This window comes from Tenebrio molitor, chromosome 6 (assembly GCF_963966145.1).
Source record: "Tenebrio molitor chromosome 6, icTenMoli1.1, whole genome shotgun sequence".
Classification (NCBI taxonomy): Eukaryota; Metazoa; Arthropoda; class Insecta; order Coleoptera; family Tenebrionidae; genus Tenebrio; species Tenebrio molitor.
In genome coordinates, this window is record NC_091051.1 from 6,399,230 (window position 1) to 6,418,075 (window position 18,846).

General features: G+C 38.1%; 5 protein-coding genes across 6 annotated transcripts; 2 read left to right on the forward strand and 3 right to left on the reverse strand.

The window, feature by feature from the left end:
• The first annotated feature begins 1,129 nt into the window (after positions 1-1,129).
• On the forward strand, positions 1,130-3,029 carry LOC138134263 (protein slit-like). Of its 2 annotated transcripts, none has more exons than XM_069052444.1 (2): positions 1,130-1,286; positions 1,757-3,029. In XM_069052444.1, the coding sequence occupies exons 1-2, from the start codon at positions 1,269-1,271 to the stop codon at positions 2,867-2,869; spliced, it is 1,131 nt and encodes a 376-aa protein (XP_068908545.1). In that variant the 5' UTR covers positions 1,130-1,268; the 3' UTR covers positions 2,870-3,029. The 2 variants fall into 2 exon arrangements, with proteins under 2 accessions (XP_068908545.1, XP_068908547.1); XM_069052446.1 differs by lacking the exon at positions 1,130-1,286 and adding an exon at positions 1,382-1,402.
• On the reverse strand, positions 3,017-3,638 carry UQCR-Q (Ubiquinol-cytochrome c reductase ubiquinone-binding protein). The gene is made up of 3 exons (XM_069052451.1): positions 3,480-3,638; positions 3,207-3,370; positions 3,017-3,156 (listed from the first exon to the last, which is right to left on the reverse strand). Exons 2-3 carry the CDS (start codon positions 3,358-3,360, stop codon positions 3,062-3,064), a joined length of 249 nt encoding a protein of 82 aa, XP_068908552.1. The 5' UTR covers positions 3,361-3,370; positions 3,480-3,638; the 3' UTR covers positions 3,017-3,061.
• Positions 3,639-4,008: 370 nt separating this feature from the next.
• LOC138134262 (1,5-anhydro-D-fructose reductase-like) lies at positions 4,009-5,635 on the reverse strand. The gene is made up of 4 exons (XM_069052443.1): positions 5,409-5,635; positions 5,074-5,361; positions 4,628-5,026; positions 4,009-4,576 (listed from the first exon to the last, which is right to left on the reverse strand). The coding sequence occupies exons 1-4, from the start codon at positions 5,481-5,483 to the stop codon at positions 4,067-4,069; spliced, it is 1,272 nt and encodes a 423-aa protein (XP_068908544.1). The 5' UTR covers positions 5,484-5,635; the 3' UTR covers positions 4,009-4,066.
• A 66-nt stretch (positions 5,636-5,701) lies between these two features.
• On the reverse strand, positions 5,702-8,380 carry LOC138134266 (aldo-keto reductase family 1 member B1-like). The gene is made up of 5 exons (XM_069052449.1): positions 8,165-8,380; positions 7,949-8,116; positions 7,770-7,886; positions 6,082-6,480; positions 5,702-6,034 (listed from the first exon to the last, which is right to left on the reverse strand). Exons 1-5 carry the CDS (start codon positions 8,228-8,230, stop codon positions 5,855-5,857), a joined length of 930 nt encoding a protein of 309 aa, XP_068908550.1. The 5' UTR covers positions 8,231-8,380; the 3' UTR covers positions 5,702-5,854.
• Positions 8,381-10,148: 1,768 nt separating this feature from the next.
• LOC138134179 (protein stoned-B-like) lies at positions 10,149-18,824 on the forward strand. The gene is given in 14 exon segments (XM_069052294.1): positions 10,149-10,337; positions 11,112-11,886; positions 11,935-12,229; positions 12,284-12,531; positions 12,578-13,708; positions 13,710-15,399; positions 15,451-15,620; positions 15,670-16,374; positions 16,426-16,651; positions 16,704-16,818; positions 16,870-17,036; positions 17,087-17,238; positions 17,288-17,498; positions 17,559-18,824. Coding segments are annotated over 13 exon segments (5,991 nt in total). The 5' UTR covers positions 10,149-10,337; positions 11,112-11,138; the 3' UTR covers positions 17,692-18,824.
• Positions 18,825-18,846: the final 22 nt, after the last annotated feature.

An 18,846-nucleotide genomic window follows, 5' to 3' on the forward strand; every position in this document is an offset into this window, starting at 1 on the left:
TTTTCGTGATAATAAAAAAATTCTCCAATTCTTGTCGAGTTTGTTGAGGACAATAAATATCCAAAAAAAAGTCTTGTTTATTTTCTGAAATAAATTAATTCGTGAGAAATTTTCTGTCGCATTCACCTTGAACTTTTTTGTATTACTTCAGAGTACACCGCTCGTTTAAACTGAGAGTATATTGTGTGCAATTTTTTATTGCAAGTACAATCCATTGTTCATTGAATAATAAGAACCAAACTTTCCTAATTTATTTTTTGTAACACATCAGTGATGAATTAATTTTTAATATCTGATTTCATAGAAAATGGTACAGTTGGCTTCAAAAAAAAAACGGGAAATGAAATTTGATCTAATGTGAATTGGAAATTTAATTTGTCAATTTATGTCAATTTGTGTCTGTTTGACAGTAGTATTTCTCACACATTAGTGCAGTTTTTTAACCTAAATTCTAAAAGGCCGTTTCAAACTATAAAAATTTAATAAAATCTGACAGAACTTTTTCTGACAGTTCCCGTTTTTTTTGAAGCCAACCGTACAACCTTATTGTTCTAAACGAAGCATTTTCTATAAGTATTTGTATTTTTTTCCAAAATTCTAAATATGGTGAAGTATTGTAAAGGAGCTTGGAGTTTATAAAAGAGGCTTATAAATCAACAAAATATAATTTTTAAACCAAAATAATCACTTAATCACTACTGAAGATACTCTTCTTAGTTTTACGAAATCCAGACTTCTAAGGTTATTGATATGTATTATCATATTATATCTACAGTTGATTTTTGTTGTTGCTGTACCAAAACACTAATCTTGTGACGATTAATTCGATCTCGATAGCTTCCCGTTGTATTTTTCTTTTTGTTGCTGACCGCTCGTTAAATCAATTTAATTGTACTTAATGGAAAAAGAACTGGAGAATTTTGCCAATTTAAGAGGTTGATTCTAACTTTGAACCAAAAAATTAAAACACTGCGTATACCTATCTATGCAAAACTTGGCTGGACTGAGATTAGAAAAACAATATAATATTTATAGCTTATCAATTTTCAAAAATCACAGATAAATATCTGCTCGTAAAACAGAAGTGTTAATTTTTTTCTCCCACATTTTATATCCATACGTACCTACCTACCAACCAATTTGTAAACATTTCAAGATTAAAAGTATCTAAAAGCCAGTAAACACCTTACAAGTTACTCAACTCATTGATAAGATAAAATAAATCATAATTCGAACAAAAGTTCTTATTTTCCCATCACAGCGTCACCATGTCTTCAAGATTTTATGTAAGTGAAGTAATAATAACGGTTTATGTACGGTGCGCGTCTAAGTAAACTTATTTAAATATTTTGTGAATCGTCCACGTAATTGGAGAGACAATGTTTTTTACAAAAAATTCTAGGTGATAAGTAATATTTACTTAAGTGAACGGCACAGTGTGACTCGGTTTGATAAAGAAATTATTGAATTAACTCGATTTAGAAATGAAATGAAAAAAAACTTTGAGACAACGCACTTGCATAAAATTTCCAAAAGTTTTTGACTCTCTACTGTTTAATTTCAAACTTTTCAAATACCTATGGTTATTGCATGTCATTGTAAAATCATACTAGATGCAACTGACAATGACCATATTTAACTTTTTCTTTTCGTTAAATCTGGCTCAATAAATAAATCATGGCTGATCATGTAATAAAATTGATAATAATTTCTCACTGGTAGTGTCAGTTTTGTTAATTGTTAACTTTTCTTATAGATGTTGAAAATGTTTTTGGTTGCGACAGTCTTAGTTTTGAAGCTGTTACTCCAAGTAGAAGGGGGCTGTCCTGTTAAATGTACTTGCACAGAGAATTCGGTCACCTGTGTGTCAAGAAATTTGGAGTACGTTCCATATTTCGAAAGCCTCACCAACAACCCTTTAATAATCGATTTATCCGGCAACGCAATATCGATAGTTGACATGGACGACTTCAGTTTCGACAAAAGCGACCAGGTCAAAGAAATCTACTTGAACAGCACCCAACTAATTACAATAGAAGAAAAAGCTTTCGAAGAGCTGGAAAATCTGCAAGAGTTGTACTTGGGCGACAACTTGTTAAACACTTTACCCGAAAACTTCCTCTCCAACAACGACAACCTGATCTTACTTGACATATCAAACAACTATTTTACCGAGATGCCTAAAATCACCTCGGACAGCCTCGAACTTCTCGCCATTGCCAAATCGGGCGTGACAAAAATTTCGACGGACGCTTTGGAAGGACTGCCGAATTTGCGAGTCCTGTTGCTGCAGCAAAATAATTTGAAGAGTATAAATCCGGTGATTTTCAACCAAATGGGGCACCTTTTCTTTGTCAGACTGGCGTACAATCCGTGGGAGTGCAATTGTAAGACAATAAAATTGTTCAACTATCTTACTGGCAAGAAGTTTTTGGATCTAACCGAACCGGTGCAGTGTCAAAATGCGGACGAGATTTTTGTTGATATTTACGACTACAAAGGTGTGGCCGACGCTTTTAAACAAGAATGCAACGACGCCAACAATCAGTTCGTGGAAAACGAACTGAAAGTAAAATCGGTGGAGAGGGTAGAAAAGTTGATTGATTTGGAGGATTCGGATGTTACTACTGTCGTAACTTCAACTGAAGAGTGCGTTACACAGACGATTGATCCTGACTACATGTACTTCACAGATTTTTATTATTCTTTGATACTGTGCTCGGCCATCATTTTGAGCTTGATTGTGGGAGCGAGTTGCGGAACTTGTCTCACGTTCAGGTACATGAACATCAAGATGTCACAAACAGAAAGCAAAAACGAACTTCTTTCAAGGACTGACAAATATGAAGTCATATTTGACTCCTCATAGTCCTAACTAATCTAAGATATTTTGTTGCCACTTTGTTACTTTTGTAAATACTTATTTATATAGTTATCACGGGATAAATGGAATACTTTAACTGTTTTAAGTTAGGCCAATAAAATAAATTCTGAACAAAATAAATATGAAACACTGTTTTGCTACTGTACGATTTTATTTATTATTCTACTACACAATAATTTATTGATCATTTTCATAATCAGCTGGGTTCTTTTTCATTAACCTGTGGTGCTCCTTTTCGACCTGGTCATAAACAACGTAGGCAATTACAAATGCTGAAAATAATTCATTATTAAGACATTTTGCGGTGTGCAGTGTGGCTTACGGGGAACAACATAGAAAATTTCTTCCCGAATTCGACGAACCATATTTGGCAAACCGTGTGAAATCATTCCTGAAAAAGCTTTCAATTCAAAAGGTGATACACGGTACGTGATGATTCCCCGTAATTTATGTAATTGTCCGAAACCGTGCCCCATCGCTACAGAACTGGAAATAAGGTTATAATTACATAATCACCTTCACGTTGCACAACAAATATTTCAAACACGAATCAATTCACAATGACTGGATAAAAACTTTTGATTATGAGACTTACATTTACGTTTTTTATACAATAAAAATTTGTGGTGTATAATTTACTACAATTTTGACGTTTTTATTTAACCTAATATGACACTGACATTGACAGTTTGATGACAAATGACATTTGTGTGATTCCTACAACGAAAAAGTTCCTAATAACTATTATTAGGTAAAAACTCTACTTAAAACGCTAAAAATATTTATTGATGGTCCATAACATAAATTTAACTTTGTCAAGGTATACTCTAATATATCCTAATGCTGTAATATGCGCAAAAAATTAAAAAACACGATTACTACAGTGTTAATTGTGTTGCCTACCCTTGAGGGGTTGCAGTATATTTTACATTGAAACTTTATTTTGTTGACAGGATCGTTCTGTAAATAAATGCAAGGATATAAATCTATTACGGTATTTTCATCGCTTCACATTTCTGGTTAAATGGAGGGGTTGCAAACTTGAGTGGTTGTTAGGAAACGTCACTGTTTTATCCAGTTTCCTAACACCCCTAGCCCCTACGCTACAATAAAAGACAGAAGAATTTATTTAAACAAATTATATCAGTTTATTTAGATCTCATAAGGTTGTCACTTGGCAGTTTACATTGTCGAACTGGACGGACTTTGTGTCGTTGATTCTGTTCTCGTTCTCGAGCTCGCAGATGTGTCCATTCTTGTGGTGCGTTGATTTATCATACTAGAAGTAGATGGGGCGCTCGTTCTCGAGGTGGACGAACTGTCCATCCTTGAAGCGGAAGAAATCTCCATTCTTGTGTTAGAACCAAATGTCATTCTAGAGGTGAAGTTGGTAGGGGCTCTTGATGACACGTTTACTCTCAAGGACGGCGTCTGCAATCTTGAGCTGGATGGAAGATCGACGGTGGTACTCGAGGGAGTTTCGATCGATCTGGATGGAATTTCGGACAGGTCAAACGGATAATATTTATGATCGGCGAAAGCACTCATCAGACATATTCTCTCATTTCTGTTGCACGTGTCTAAAGTCTTAACGTCACTAGCGTCTAATTCAAAATCAGAAATGTCGTAGTATTCTCGGATTCTAAATTGCGAAACAGCCTTCGGCACCACGCATACACCCAAACAAGTTATCTGCAGCAAACCGTGTTAACTCGTGCAAACAACAACAACACAGACATTTACCAAATATTTTAAAACTATTTGCGCCGCCGTTTTTCCATGTTTGTACGCAATTCTGTCGATTCGGTCATCCAAGATGCTCGGTTCGGGAAAATTTGGTACTCCGCTCTTTTCGTTGATTCCAAACGGACAATACCCAACAACTGCAATGTGTTCGTCCCTGCAAGACTGTATCAGCGCCTTCTGGTTAAAATGTGGGTGCACTTCGATCTGATTCACCACCGGTTTATACTTAGCATGCTTCACCACGCGACGCACTTGCTCGATATTGAAATTCGCTAAACCTATACTTTTTGTCAAACCTAGTATCACACAGTCTTCCATACCCTTCCAGGTTTCCAAATAATCGACGTCACTGTACGCATCTTTACCTTGTTTTAGAGGCAACGTCTTACAATTATGCTGAAATGCACACATTTCTTTTTAGTTCCACGTTAAAAAAATTATACCTTGAAGCCCATCGGCCAGTGAATTAAAAACAAGTCGACGTAAGCCAGGCCCATTGTTTTGAGGGTGCAACGCAGCATTTCAGAAACCAAGCTTCTGGCGTGAAAGTTGTTCCAAAGTTTCGTGGACACGAAAACATCGTCTCTTGTGATGGCTCCTTCGTGGATTTTCTCACTAATTGCTTTGCCCACTTCCGCTTCGTTTTCGTTAATCCAAGCACATTCAAAGTAGCGATAGCCAACATCTATAGCTTCTCGAACCGCGTTTTTTACTTCGCCAGGGTTGTGCCGCTATGACTACATTTTACAACAATTCATATCAACACCACTTTACTTACTTGATATGTTTCTAATCCAAGCACAGGGATTGACACTCCATTATTCAAAATAAGCCTTCGTCTAGTCGTGGGCATTTTTCACAGTCATTCGCATTAAAAAACGTGTCTCCACAGATAAACTTTTTATCTGGATATTAATCACTAGCCGTTGATTATTTTTTACGTTCAGAGTCAACTTTAAATTGTTATTATTTTATAAATTAAATTCCACACGAGTACCTTCTCATCATGACTATTGATAAATCTAAGTACATAATACATTTCCCCGTCAGGTGGAACATAATAAAACACGATTTTTATCTGCGACAAAAGATTATTTTTTATTCAATAAACACAAGTTTTTACGAAAATAGAACTGCATATGAGGTTAACAAAATCTCATCTAATTACACAGCAAAAACAAATAGACCATTTAATACACAAACAACTTCATCTGACAGTGTCGTTCAAAAACTGTAATATTTGTGGGTCTTAAACTCGTCCATCGTACACACTCTCTGGTTTTTATTGCACGAATCCAAGTACGCCACATCTTCCTCGCTCAATTCAAAATCAAAGATGTCAAAATTCTCAATGATGCGTTCTTTGTTCACCGATTTTGGAATCACTGAAATTCCCAAAGAAACCTGAAAAGCGGTGATGAATTGGGTTTAACCTCGCCGCACGAGTTTACCAAATAATTGAGAATAACTTGTGCAGCGGTCTTGTTGTATTTTTTGCCGATTTCGATTACTTTCGGGTCAAGAATCGTGGGATCTGGGAATCCGGGACTTCCCGCATATTCTTTGCGTCCTAGGGGACAATATCCAGTGACCATAACGTCGCGCTCTTTACAAAACTGAATCAGCTTTTTCTGGTTCATGTTTGGGTTCACCTCTATTTGATTTACTGCGGGTTTGATTTTACAGTTTTCGAGTAAGCGTTCGAGCTGTTCTTCGTTGAAGTTAGATACTCCGATGCTTTTTGCGAGGCCCATACTGACGCCCTCTTCCATACCCTCCCAAGTTTCCAAGTAGTCGACGTCACTGTAAGCCTCTTCACCTTCATCGAGCGGCCATAGAGGTTCAATTTCCTAGAGAAACTCGTTAATTTCTGTTTAATAACTAAATAACACAATTAAGTAAATTCTAGTTCTCGATTTGAATGATCAAATTTCTACTTTTGGGGTGTAGGTATTGTTTTGACACAACCTTTTGTCCAATGGTAAAACCACGGTGTCGTTATCAATAATCAGTTGTTATCAAAACAAAAGTGATGAACCCAGCGTTATTTGTAAACGGTACGGAAAATTAAATATTCCACACAACTATTAATCTGATAAAACACATTAATGTATTAAAAAGTTGCTACCATTTTATTGCATGTTTCAGATAAATACATTCTTTCTTTTGTTACCACTTTTTGTTTAATAATTTTGTACTATTGCTCAACTAACATTGAACTTCTCAAATCACTGACGTAATTGAAATTTCGTAATGTTTGTCTTTTTTATCAAGACAAAAATCTCGTACTGTATTTCCGTAGAATCTTTTAATGAACAAATTTAATTCTTACGCATCAATCAATGTGTTGATATTGCAGATAGTAAAATATTTTAGTAGAAAAAATAAAGCGCTGATTGTGACCATTTTGGACCGTAATCAATTACAATAAAAGAAAAATATTGCAGCAAGGTCTGACATATAATGTTGACTCAAGTTGCAAAAAACCAATTTGGATTTGCAACAGCAATTTTATGGCATTAGTCGTTTGAAATTACTTTAAAACTGTACTTATATGGAAAATATTCAATCCAAACTATGATTTTCTGGCCTTTTTGTGCCTTTATTTGGTTTAAAAATATTGAAAAAATGCTGTTGCAAATGACAAGTGGTTTTTTGCAACTTGAGTCGACTTTAAAGTTGACTCAAGTTGCAAAAAACCACTTTGCATTTGCAACAGCACTTTTATGGCATTAGTCATTTGAAATTACTTTTAAACTGTACTTATATGGAAAATATTCAACCCAAACTATGATTTTCTGATCCCTTTGTGCCTTTATTTGGTTCAAAAATATGAAAAAAATGCTGTTGCAAATGACAAGTGGTTTTTTGCAACTTGAGTCAACTATAGATTAGTTCATCATTTCACCACCAGAGTGACAATGGGATATAAACTGTCATAATCAATAACCACTCTTCAGACTTGTTCAAATAAAATGGATCAACAAATTTACAACAGTTAATCTGCACTTCTGAATGAATACAGTTGGATAATTAGATGTGGAAAAAAATAATTAATTAGAGTGTTTTCACTGTTTTCCAATTTTATCATGGCTAATCAGTTATTGTTAGTTAATTCTGGTACTTAATTAATGCTGACCTTGAAACCAAAGGGCCAATGCATAAGAAACAAGTCTACATAGCCCACTTTAATGTTGCGTACAGACTCTTTCAACATGGGTATAACTCTATCTTTGTCATGGTAGTTATTCCACAGCTACAACATAAATCAAATGACTAAAAGTCACTTATACATGCACATTACTTATTAATAAATACTTTGGTTGTTACAAATATATCTTCACGCTTAACAACGCCCTGCTTGATCTTTTCGCGTATTGCATATCCAACATTATATTCATTACCATAAAACCAGGCACAATCGAAATGACGATATCCTGCATCAATAGCATATGATACTGCCTGTGATGCTTCAATTAGTCCTAACTACAATGTTGAAATAAATATGTACAGCAACAGAGCGTTTTTATTTACCTTGTAAGTACCCAAGCCTATAATTGGCATTTCAGCGCCACTGTTAAGTGTTAATGATCTCTTCATTTTGTTTTTCACTCAAGTTTCCGCTGAAATCAGTTTTCAGAGTGTCAGCGGAGAACCCTCAACAAAAACCTTTAAAGAATATTGGGCTCACTTTTGGTTAACAAGCTATAAAACATGAGACCTTGAACTGAGTTCACGTTTACTCTCCTTTTTAACACAAACAAAAATTACAGTTTTCTGTATTTCTGGTGGCCTAGTTTCAATTTGATTTAAAGTTTTCTAAAAATTTTTTTTGCATATTGATTATGGAAGTTGACTTTTTTTAACGAAAAATCGTAATGAAAGTAGCACTTTTTTTAATAAACTTATTCAATTCATTGTCAAAGAATATCTACTACGGATTTCTCTTTTTTTTTTAATTTTTCATAAATCCTTTTAGGCCATATTTCTCAACTTACAACAAATATGCAAAAAAAATGTCATGTACAACACGTTGTGAAAGTCTTTTTTTTACTCATTTGCTGGATTGACTCGGGCTCCGCCCACGTTAATCAAAGTGCAAATTCATGAAAAAAAGTGTGACTTCCATAACTACATAGTTGTACCTACTTGCAATATAGGAGTACTATTTTAATAAAAAAAAATACAAATTATAATCACGTTTCAAATTCTCCCCAGCAAAATTTAATGTAAAACACTTAATTAAAGGCATAACATTAAGTAGGTAAGTATGTACATATATGAAAAGTGTTTCAGCTGCTTTTTCTTGTAAATCTTTTGTTTGTGAGCTACAGAACTTAAAAAAAATTATAATTTCTACATTATTTTGGTATGTAGTGTAATACGAAATTTAATGGCAACGAAAAACAAAATAAGCCAATAAAACTGGAAACACAATAAGTGTTAAATTTATTTTCACCACCTAAATGTTTTAACAAAAAAATACATAATAAGTTTAAAATATGGCTCAAGGGATTCCTGAATAATCAAATACATTCTTTCTCAAATCGAGATATATCTACGCATTTTAAATTGCAAAATGTTACATACTGCAAATACATCTTTAAAACATTTATCTGTTACTGCGCACTGTAATAAAATTGTTGCTGCTTTCAGTTGAAATTTATAGACCCAAAGAAGAGGCTCGTAAGTCGACAATCAAATATTTTTTAGTGTTTTCAGTTACAAAATAGATTTTGAAAAGATGTTTTAAATTCAGTAACATGATTTTACAATGCCAACTTTTGATTTTTTAAATTTTCATCAAGTGTTTAAGGAGACGTAGTTAAAATTTTTGCAAGTTTGGAATCTTTGCTTTCATGGATGAGTGAGGGTGCAGCATGTATATCTAAAATTAAAACAAAACCAGTGCTTTTACTTTAAAATTTGGAAAGTAAATATATTTTGTAAACCCAGAAGCGAAAATCTACCTACTTTGTTTTGAAGCATTAGTGGGGAGTATAGTTAATATAAAGAAAATTTTTCTTTTTTGTTGTTAAATATGTATCTAACATGTTATTTTTTAACTTATTACCACTTGGGATGTCTCATTTCTTACTTTTTCACATAGGAAAAATAAAAACTTCTATCAAACGTAAGTATTTGCCAAAGGAATTTTGTTAAAAGAAGCAATTAATGTTACGTAAATAAAATTTGAAGGCAAAAAAATAAATGAAACAAGGAGCGGCACAAAAAAAATAAATTTTCAAAATAATCGTCGTTGAAGAAATTGTTTCAAAATATTCAACATGGTTGATTATTCATACTGTGGTGGTTAACAACGTACAAAAAAATTATTCTTACTGGAACAGGAGCCGGATTTTTATTTTTTTAGTGCAAAATTAAAAAAAATATTACTTTCTCGATTTCTTTATTGCTTAAACGTTTTGTGCTCATAAAACTGTGAAGCAGTTTTGTGTGAAATCAAAATTCAAACAAGTTCGTAGCACGTACTAACTTGAATACTGCCATCATTTCTGCGCATAATCAATACTGGTTGCCTAGATCTATCCAGTTAACGCCATTGCCCTTTGGAAAACCGTCTGAAAGTGGAAAATTTTAATTAAAAGAAAAACAGACATTTTCCGGTACCACATTGAACCATGTAACTGTTGGGTGATTGTGTTGTTAATGTTTGAGATGTTTTATGTGATATGAGGCCTAAAAAGTAAGTAAGTAACCCGTTTAATCTCGAAATTGGATAAAAATTTAGCGACAAAATCATTTTAATACATATTATCAACGTATTGGTATTTTGAACGAAGAAGAAACGGAATCAGCTCGCGAGCAGTGCAATTTTTCAATTAAGAGATTCCTCGTTGCAATTTAAAATAGTATTGTATTTTTAGACCGCTTACATTCAATTTAAAAAGAAGTAATCTCTTAGTAAATTTTTCATTGAAATAAATTAAATCGAGAGAAGAGTAGCAGTGCAATCTGCATGGTACCTATTCATCGTCATAATAAAAGTTTAGAGTATGTCGTGCTATGTGTAGGTGGATGACGTATCTTGTTACCAAATCAATAGCGTCTCGGTGTTTTCCGTCGCGACGCTCACTGTATGACTCAAAGCTCAGTGTTTGATGAATTGTGCTCCAGTTCGCGTTTACGATCAGTGAAAGCACAGATTTTTCGCAGTTCGCGTTGTTAAACATGGCTGAAAAATATTGTTAACTAATTCAGGTATTCATTTTAAGTCTTTGTCGTTGGGTGGTGTGGCAAAATTGTGTCTTTACCCGTCTGATAAATGTCTTTTTTGACAAATATCATTCGCAATATAATTCCGGCGTCCCAGCTGGTCGTACCTTCTACATTTACTTCTTATTGGATTTAAAATACATTTTCATTTCAAGCTTTCAATTACGAGGCTGTCAGATGTAAAGACAGATCAGTTTATTAAATTACAGTTTGGCGTTATTTGATTTGAAGTAAATGTTTCCAGAAGCCTCGATGAAACTTAGATTAGATAATGCACAAGATAACAAAAGGCCTGAAAAAGAAGAAAAAAGGCAAAAAGTCCAAGCACAAAGAAGAAGAACTTTTTAAACCGGAGGAATTAGAAGCATACCGACGCGAACATCAAGAAGATCCGTCGAGTGCAGCTTCCGGCCAAAACGAAGAGTGGAAGAAATTCCTCGCGCTCACATCCGGCGTCGACAACGTACTCAAGAAGACTCAAGGTGATTTAGATCGCATCAAGAGCACATCGTTCTTTCAACGGGTGCCACCGCCCAGCGAACTCAAGAAACAAGAAGAAATCGCAGAAGAGTCCGCCAAGAAAGCAGCCGCGGAACCTTTGCGCCAAGAAGTCGAACAAAACTGTGCCAACGCTGACATCGGTATAGTACAAGTGTCCGAATCCGAGTCGGAAGAAGAAGACGAAGATGACATTTTCGACACGACTTACATCGACGCGATCGCGTCTGGCGAGGTCAAACTAGCTTACATTCCCGAATCGCCGACCGAAGACGCCTGCGGTGACGACCCCTTCGACACCTCCATCGCCGAACGCGCCATCCTAGGACCGGCCGTCGAGCGAAAGGGAAAGAAGTTGGTGCCCATCGGGGCCGCCGTCGAAGTCTTAACGGGACGGGTTCAAATCCCCACGTGCGCCACACCGCGACCTGCTGCGAGCAGACGCCAAGTCCTCAAAGAGAGAGATTTACTCTTAGGTAGTTTTGACGATAACGCTAATTCAGTACCGACAGCGGCACAAGGTATTTTTCTTTACAGTCACGTCATATCCTAACATTCCGAATTTTTAGCACCGCCGCCGCTTGAAAGAACTCTCTTAGATGACGACACCCCGATTCCTCTAACCGAACCCATCGACTTGAGCAAGAATTTGCGGCCAGTCTCTCAACCTCACACTCCCACAGAAAGCTCGAAAGACAACGAGGCTGTCAACCGCGCGACGAATGTAGTCGACGAAGATGACGAAGAGTTTGCCAGATTAGCTGCCGAGAGCTTGTCCAAAACTCCAACTGCCGTTGTTGAGGTGGTACCACAGAGCCATTCCGTTGCAGAACCAGAGAAAGACTGGGCCGCGTTTGCCGAAGAGTAATACTCGAGCTCGGGTCAAGTTTCAATGAGTGATATTTATTTTTTTTTCAGAAAAGTATCACCACCAAAAGATCAAGTCTTGAGTGAAGATCCGTTTGACACAAGTTTCGCAGAGAATATAGCGCCGGGAAAAGCAGAACTGAAGATTATCGAAAGCGAGATTTTGAGAGAAGAAAACGATTTGGATTTTGACCCACGTGCTGAAGACAAGTTGTCGCAAATAATCACTAAAGTGAGCATCAAAGTCACCGATCCTGCTGGTCAAAGAGAATCGATCTCGTCTTTGGACAGAGTCTCTGGTAGGTCCCCGAGCGTGTTAGAATCGGTGTTAATTGTGTTTTCCAGAGGCTGATTTGAATCTGATCACACCGATTCATAGAGACTTATTGGGCGGAAGCAACACAGACTTGTCCAACTTAAGCGACAAACCTCTGAAGCCTTCGGAGCAGATCGATGACAACTACATCGAATACTGCGATCCTTTTGACACGTCAATAGTAGAAACCGCGAAGCTTCCCGGACAAACTGAGCTGAAGTTTTTGGAGAAAGAGCTTCTAGGTGACATAAACAGCAAAGAGAGCGACGAAGAATTCGACCCACGAGCAGATGAATCCAAAGAGCGTGCATTTTCACGTCCAGATGTTCTAAACATCGGGACAAAAACTGTATCATTTGATCTGCCCACTCCTCAAAACGACCTGCTGGAAGCCGAAGAGCCTTTGAACAAAGTGTCGAAACCGCTGACACCGTTCTACGTGCGGAAAGATTCCCTCCCGGAACAATTTTTCTCGGAAGAAGACAACTTAGATTTGGACCCTTTCGACACGTCCTTCGTGAGCGACATCGGCCCAGGAAAGGTCGAGCTCAAATTGATCGAAAGCGAACTGTTCGATCCTGCGACCGAGCGCCGCTTGAGCATCTCCGATCAAGACTTCGACCCAAGAAATGAAGACAAAGTCAAGATCGAACAAGTCGTGCAGTCTATAAAGGACATCGTGAACACTGCGAACAAACCGGTGGTGAAAGAAATCAAACAGATTGATTTGTTGGCTGTTGACCACGAAGCTTCCGGGAAAGTTTTGACACCTGCAGCTGAGCAACCAGTTGATTTTGAGAATTTGTCTTACAGCGACCCGTTCGATACGTCGATTGCGACGAACATTCTTCCGGGGAAAACTGAGCTTAAACTGTTGGAGACTGAACTGATACATTCCAATGACCAATTAGTCGATCAAGATTTTGATCCGCGATCGTTCGACCAGGAAAGTGATCCAAGATCTTTCCAGAAGAAACGAGAATCGGTAGATTTGTTGGATAATTTCGCAGACGCTGCTGTCAGTCGTAAACCGCTTAATCCAGTTGAGGTTAACAGTCTTGATACAAGCGAAGACATCGACCCGTTCGATACCAGCATAGCTAGCAACATAGTTCCAGGCAAGACCGAACTGAAGCTTCTCGAATCAGAGTTGATATAATTTCTTTTCCACGATGGACGTCAAAGGAGTCAATCCGTTTCTTTTTAACGAAGATGAGTACACCTCCCCACATTCCGCAGCTTCGAATCCATTCCTCATGGGCGACGAAAACGATTTCCCTACTCAAGAGGCGGGAAACGACAATCCGTTTCTTCAACAAGCCGACACTTCCGCCGCAAATTCTACAAATCCGTTTGCTTTTGATCCCATGGAGCTGGAACCTTCGGATTCAGCACCAGTGCTGAACAACTTCGTCGACACCGGCGACAATCAAAACTTGTTCGCAACAGCTGCACCATGCGATGAAGATTTCTTCAGCATGAATGAAAAACCAAACGAAGATTTGTTGCCGAATATGATGGACATAGCGCCACAAAAACCAACAGATTTGGATTTGAAATTTACGAACACCGTTGCAAATGGCAGCGGTAGTGTTCCGTCGAGACCGCCGCCTCCGAGACCGCCACCGTCTAAAGAGACTCAAGATTTGTTGATGTCAGTTATGGGGGCAATGGACGCGACTAGTTCTCATTTGTTAGATAGAATTCCACCCACGAGAACTCCGAGTCCTGTTTCGATGAGAGACTTACATTCCCCGAGTCCAACACCTGAACCTAGTTTCGGTGACCTATTAGATGTAGGTGGTAGTAACAATAAGAATAGTTTAGAGAACAGTACTGGAGATTTGTTGTCGTTGAACCAAGACAATTCATGTGATATTAACCAAAATCCCCCGGTGGCTCAAGAAAACGTCCAGACTAACAACAAGCCTGCGAGGCCGTCTAGGCCTCCGAGACCCAAACCTCCGAGTTATCCCAAAGCGGCGCCCCAGAATGAACCGGCTCCTCCGTCGAAGCCTCCACCCCCGCCCCCTCAACAAGACGAAATGATGGATATGTTTGGAGTGGAAAGCGCGCCGCCGCCACCTCCGAAACAAGCCACGAAGGCGGACATTTTGAATTTGTATAATGCCCCGCCCAAGCCGGAAAAAACTGCAACCGACTTGTTTTTCGATACGGTCGAGCCCGAGAAGGAGGCGGTGACGAACGCAGACGAAGTTACAGTTGTGGAAAGCGCCCCCGATGCTAAACCGATCCCGGAACAAGTCCAAGAGCCCATCGTACAAGATAACTTTATATCACCCGAACCGTCACAGAATGATCTACAAATGGACACGAGCGACAGTCAGAGCAAAGGCTCGGTTTCCAGCGTGACTTTCAATCCGTTCGCGGCCACCGAAGAGATCAATCAGCACAACAGTCCAAACAAACAAAACGAAATTTTCCAGCAGGACACGACAGCTCTTGACAATAATGTGTTTCTGCAAAATGTGGTTGACAGCCAGCAGGATATTTTTGGCAGTTGTGATACAGCTCCACCGACTGAAGATTTCGGTTTTGGAAAAATCGAAAAGTCCCACGATGAGTTTGACGCTTTCGCACAAAAGTTTGAATCGGTCAAAGACGAAAATAAAAATGGAGCGTTCGATGCATTTACGGCTGCGAACGATGCTTGGGGTAACGATGTAGGCACAAATCAAGACAGCGCTACTGGTTTTGGGGCGGAGGAGTCGTTCGACGCCTTCCTAGCGTTACAAGAACCGCCAAGTGTGCCGCAAAGCACACCGAATAGAGTTAGCAAAGCCGCGTCACAAGAGTCCGACGACGACAAAGATTTTTCAGTGTTTATAAAGTAAGTATTAGTTGATTTCTCACAAGAGGGTTCGATTTGTTTGTTTGATAGACCGAAGAGTAGCGAAGACTACTCTGGAGGAGCTCTGCCGACAATAGCACCACCTCCGGCACCGATTCATGCTGCTTTCAACGACACCTCGCCCAGATTCAATCCGTTTGATCAACAAAACGAACTCAACGAGGCGACTGTCACTCAACAAGAGTCTGCAATACCATTTGGTAAAATAATTTACACCAAATTACCACAAATGTTTGAATTGCTTTTAAGGTGGTCCAGAGATGAAACGTACCGACTCTCAAGAGACTCCGCCGACTCCTTTGTACGACGAAGACATGTCACAACCTTTGGAACCCTTCCCAAGAATGAATTATGCCGGCGAAGGGTGGGAAATGCACTTGAGACAACCCAACAAAAAGAAAATAACTGGGCAGAGATTCTGGAAGAAGATTTTCGTGAAGATTGTATATCAAGCCGACTGTGTTTTATTGCAGCTTTTTAATCAACAAGCTGATAAAGACCCCTTTCAAGAATTGCCCTTGCAACCTTGTTACTCGGTGTCTGAAATTGGCGCCCAACAGTACGACCAGTTTGGGAAAATCTTCACAGTAAAATTGCAATACATCTTTTACAAGGAGAGACCCGGAGTCAGACCTGGTCAAGTGAAGAAAGCTGAACGCATCACAAATAAACTTAGTCAGTTTGCTGCTTACGCCATTCAAGGGGACTACCAAGGTGTAAAAGAATTCGGAAGCGACTTAAAAAAGTTGGGATTACCAGTTGAGCACGCTCCCCAAGTGTCCCAATTGATGAAACTGGGTTCTTTGAATTTCGAGGATTTAAAACAGTTTTCTTTTTGTATCGAAGAAGCTTTATTTAGATTGCAGGCACATAGAGACAGAGCTTTGCACTACAAAATGGAAGAAGTACAAATAACTTTGGTAGATGAGCTTTACGTGGAACAAGACGCAGATGGTAATTGTTTTCAGGAAGTTTAAGCGACGGTAAAGAACGATTTTGTTTTAGGACACGTGGAGAAGCAAATAGCGAGAGTTCGTTTGTTCTTTTTGGGGTTCTTAACCGGGATGCCTGACATAGAGTTGGGCGTGAATGACATGAGAAGACAAGGAAAAGAAGTTGTGGGACGACATGACATTATCCCGGTGGTGACTGAAGAGTGGATCCGTCTGGAAGACGTCGAGTTTCACTCGTGCGTCCAGCAAGACGAGTACCACAACACTCATATTATCAAGTGAGATTCGAAGGAATGTGTCTTAATGTGTGGTAAATGTGTTGTCGTGCAGGTTTAAGCCGCCGGATGCTTGCTACATAGAGTTGATGAGATTTCGAATGCGCCCCCCAAAAAATCGCGAACTCCCTTTACAGCTTAAAGCGGCAATTTGTGTAACCGGAAACAGGGTAGGTCCGATTGAGAGTCGTGTCCAGCATTGATCGTCACTCGAAATTTAGGTTGAACTTAGGGCAGACGTCTTGGTGCCAGGATTCGCTTCGAGGAAGCTTGGCCAAATTCCCTGCGAGGACGTCATGATACGATTTCCCATCCCAGAATGTTGGATTTATCTGTTCAGAGTCGAAAAGCACTTCAGATACGGCTCGGTGAAATCAGCGCACAGAAGGTCCCCTCTTGTTTAGCGCCGCTACCTCTTGACTGACGTAACATTTTCAGAACTGGAAAAATCAAAGGAATCGAACGAATCCTGGGAACGGTTGACACCCTGCAGGAAAGCTTGATCGAAGTCACTTCCGGTCAAGCTAAATACGAACATCAGCACCGCGCAATTGTGTGGAGATGTCCTCGTCTGCCCAAGGAAGGACAAGGTAGTTTTAACTCGAGTCGCGCTTTGACAAGCCAACAATTAACTTGCAGGGGCTTACACGACGCATAATATGGTCTGCAAAATGGCTTTGACTAGCTACGACCAAATGCCGGACAAACTAGCTGAATATTGTTACGTAGAATTTACGATGCCGGCAACACAAGTTAGCCACACCACTTGCAGGAGTGTTAGCTTGCAGAACTCGGACAGCGACGAGCCTCCGGAAAAATATGTTCGCTATCTTGCCAGACATGAGTACAGGTACGCTTCCAAATTCGAGTGTTTTTTGTCTTTTGAGTCTTTTATGTTTGAAATCTGCAGAGTGGGTATTGAACACACTGAAGGCGAAACGCCAAACGCTTACGCAGTGGCTACCTTCGTCAAGACCGCTCCGAAAGAGGAGGAAAAGCCGGCACCTGTTCCTGAAGAAGAGTCTAGTTCGGATAGCGACTAATAATAAGTTAAATGATGTGTTGTGATGTTTCCGGTTTTTTTTAATTCTTCCATTATGTATACCTGTGTAAGTAAAGGTATGTACATTCGTCTATATATACCTAACTCATCCTCTGTTTGGTTGTTCATTTTTGGAGGCGTTCTAGATTGGCATAAGTATGAAATTTCACTGACATTTTCATTTTGATATCATTGTTTGTGCCTAAATATAATACCTACCTAGTATGTACGTTCCGAATGCTGAATTGAATAATCGCTTGGTTAAATTTACGCAGGTAGGTATGTACTTACTTACACTTAGTAAGCAAATAACAAATTATCTAACAAATAGAGGAGCTTGAAATACTGGTAAATGTAACTACATAATATATTTTAAACTGATCTCAGTTAATAGTTGACGAAAGATGAATAGATTTGATTTATATATGTAGATGTAGATAAACGAGAGAAAATCTATATGAACGTAATTCACTTGAGGGACAATATAAAAGATAGACTAGTTCTAATGTAAATTTTCAAAACAGTATTAATTTATTTGTCTGTTGAATGAGAAATCACTTTTGGTTCGTACTTTGTATAGCGTTAAGTTACGATAAAACATACCCGTTAGTTAGAATATAGACGTAATAAATGTACTTAAATGTTTCAACATGTTTCGTGATTTCAGTTTCAACATATCATTGATGTGCTGGTATTTATTATTTTCGAATTTTAATATGTGTTTTTTAAAAAAAGCACATACAGCTAGACCCACCAAAGAAAAGTACATAAAAGTAATAATGATAAGTCATGTGTCGTTAGAATTTAAAGAGTAAGAGTTTCGTTACCCTACAAAGAAATTGTTACATTTATTGTTGAATTATTTGTTAAATTATTATGTGGTAGTGCGTTGACTAGTTTTAAGTTTTTCTTTCGATATTCTTTCCGTCTTTTTCTTTTACCTATTACCGACTGGAGAAGAAAAATCTCTAAAGTCAAAGAGTCAAAATCTAGTCACTAGTACTTAAGACAAAATGTATAACTATTTGTAATATAATAATTTGTGGCCCATACAAATTGTACATTAGGTCATAGTTTTATCTATAACAATATTGTATCCAGTATATGTAAAATATGAATAAATTGTAACGCTTATGATAGTTAAAAATGTCATTTC

What these genes read in the sequence shown, in the direction of transcription:
- UQCR-Q (XM_069052451.1), bottom strand. Translation starts at nt 3,360, where the DNA reads ATGGGGCACGGTTTCGGACAATTACATAAATTACGGGGAATCATCACG. An exon ending in AATTTTCTATGTTGTTCCCC is followed by an intron (nt 3,157 to 3,206) that starts GTAAGCCACACT and finishes AATTATTTTCAG; the next exon opens with CATTTGTAATTGCCTACGTT.
- LOC138134262 (XM_069052443.1), bottom strand. Translation starts at nt 5,483, where the DNA reads ATGCCCACGACTAGACGAAGGCTTATTTTGAATAATGGAGTGTCAATC. An exon ending in ACTGGCCGATGGGCTTCAAG is followed by an intron (nt 5,027 to 5,073) that starts GTATAATTTTTT and finishes TGTGCATTTCAG; the next exon opens with CATAATTGTAAGACGTTGCC. An exon ending in AAATAGTTTTAAAATATTTG is followed by an intron (nt 4,577 to 4,627) that starts GTAAATGTCTGT and finishes GGTTTGCTGCAG; the next exon opens with ATAACTTGTTTGGGTGTATG.
- LOC138134266 (XM_069052449.1), bottom strand. Translation starts at nt 8,230, where the DNA reads ATGAAGAGATCATTAACACTTAACAGTGGCGCTGAAATGCCAATTATA. An exon ending in TAGGCTTGGGTACTTACAAG is followed by an intron (nt 8,117 to 8,164) that starts GTAAATAAAAAC and finishes TCAACATTGTAG; the next exon opens with TTAGGACTAATTGAAGCATC. An exon ending in ATTGGCCCTTTGGTTTCAAG is followed by an intron (nt 6,481 to 7,769) that starts GTCAGCATTAAT and finishes GAGTTTCTCTAG; the next exon opens with GAAATTGAACCTCTATGGCC.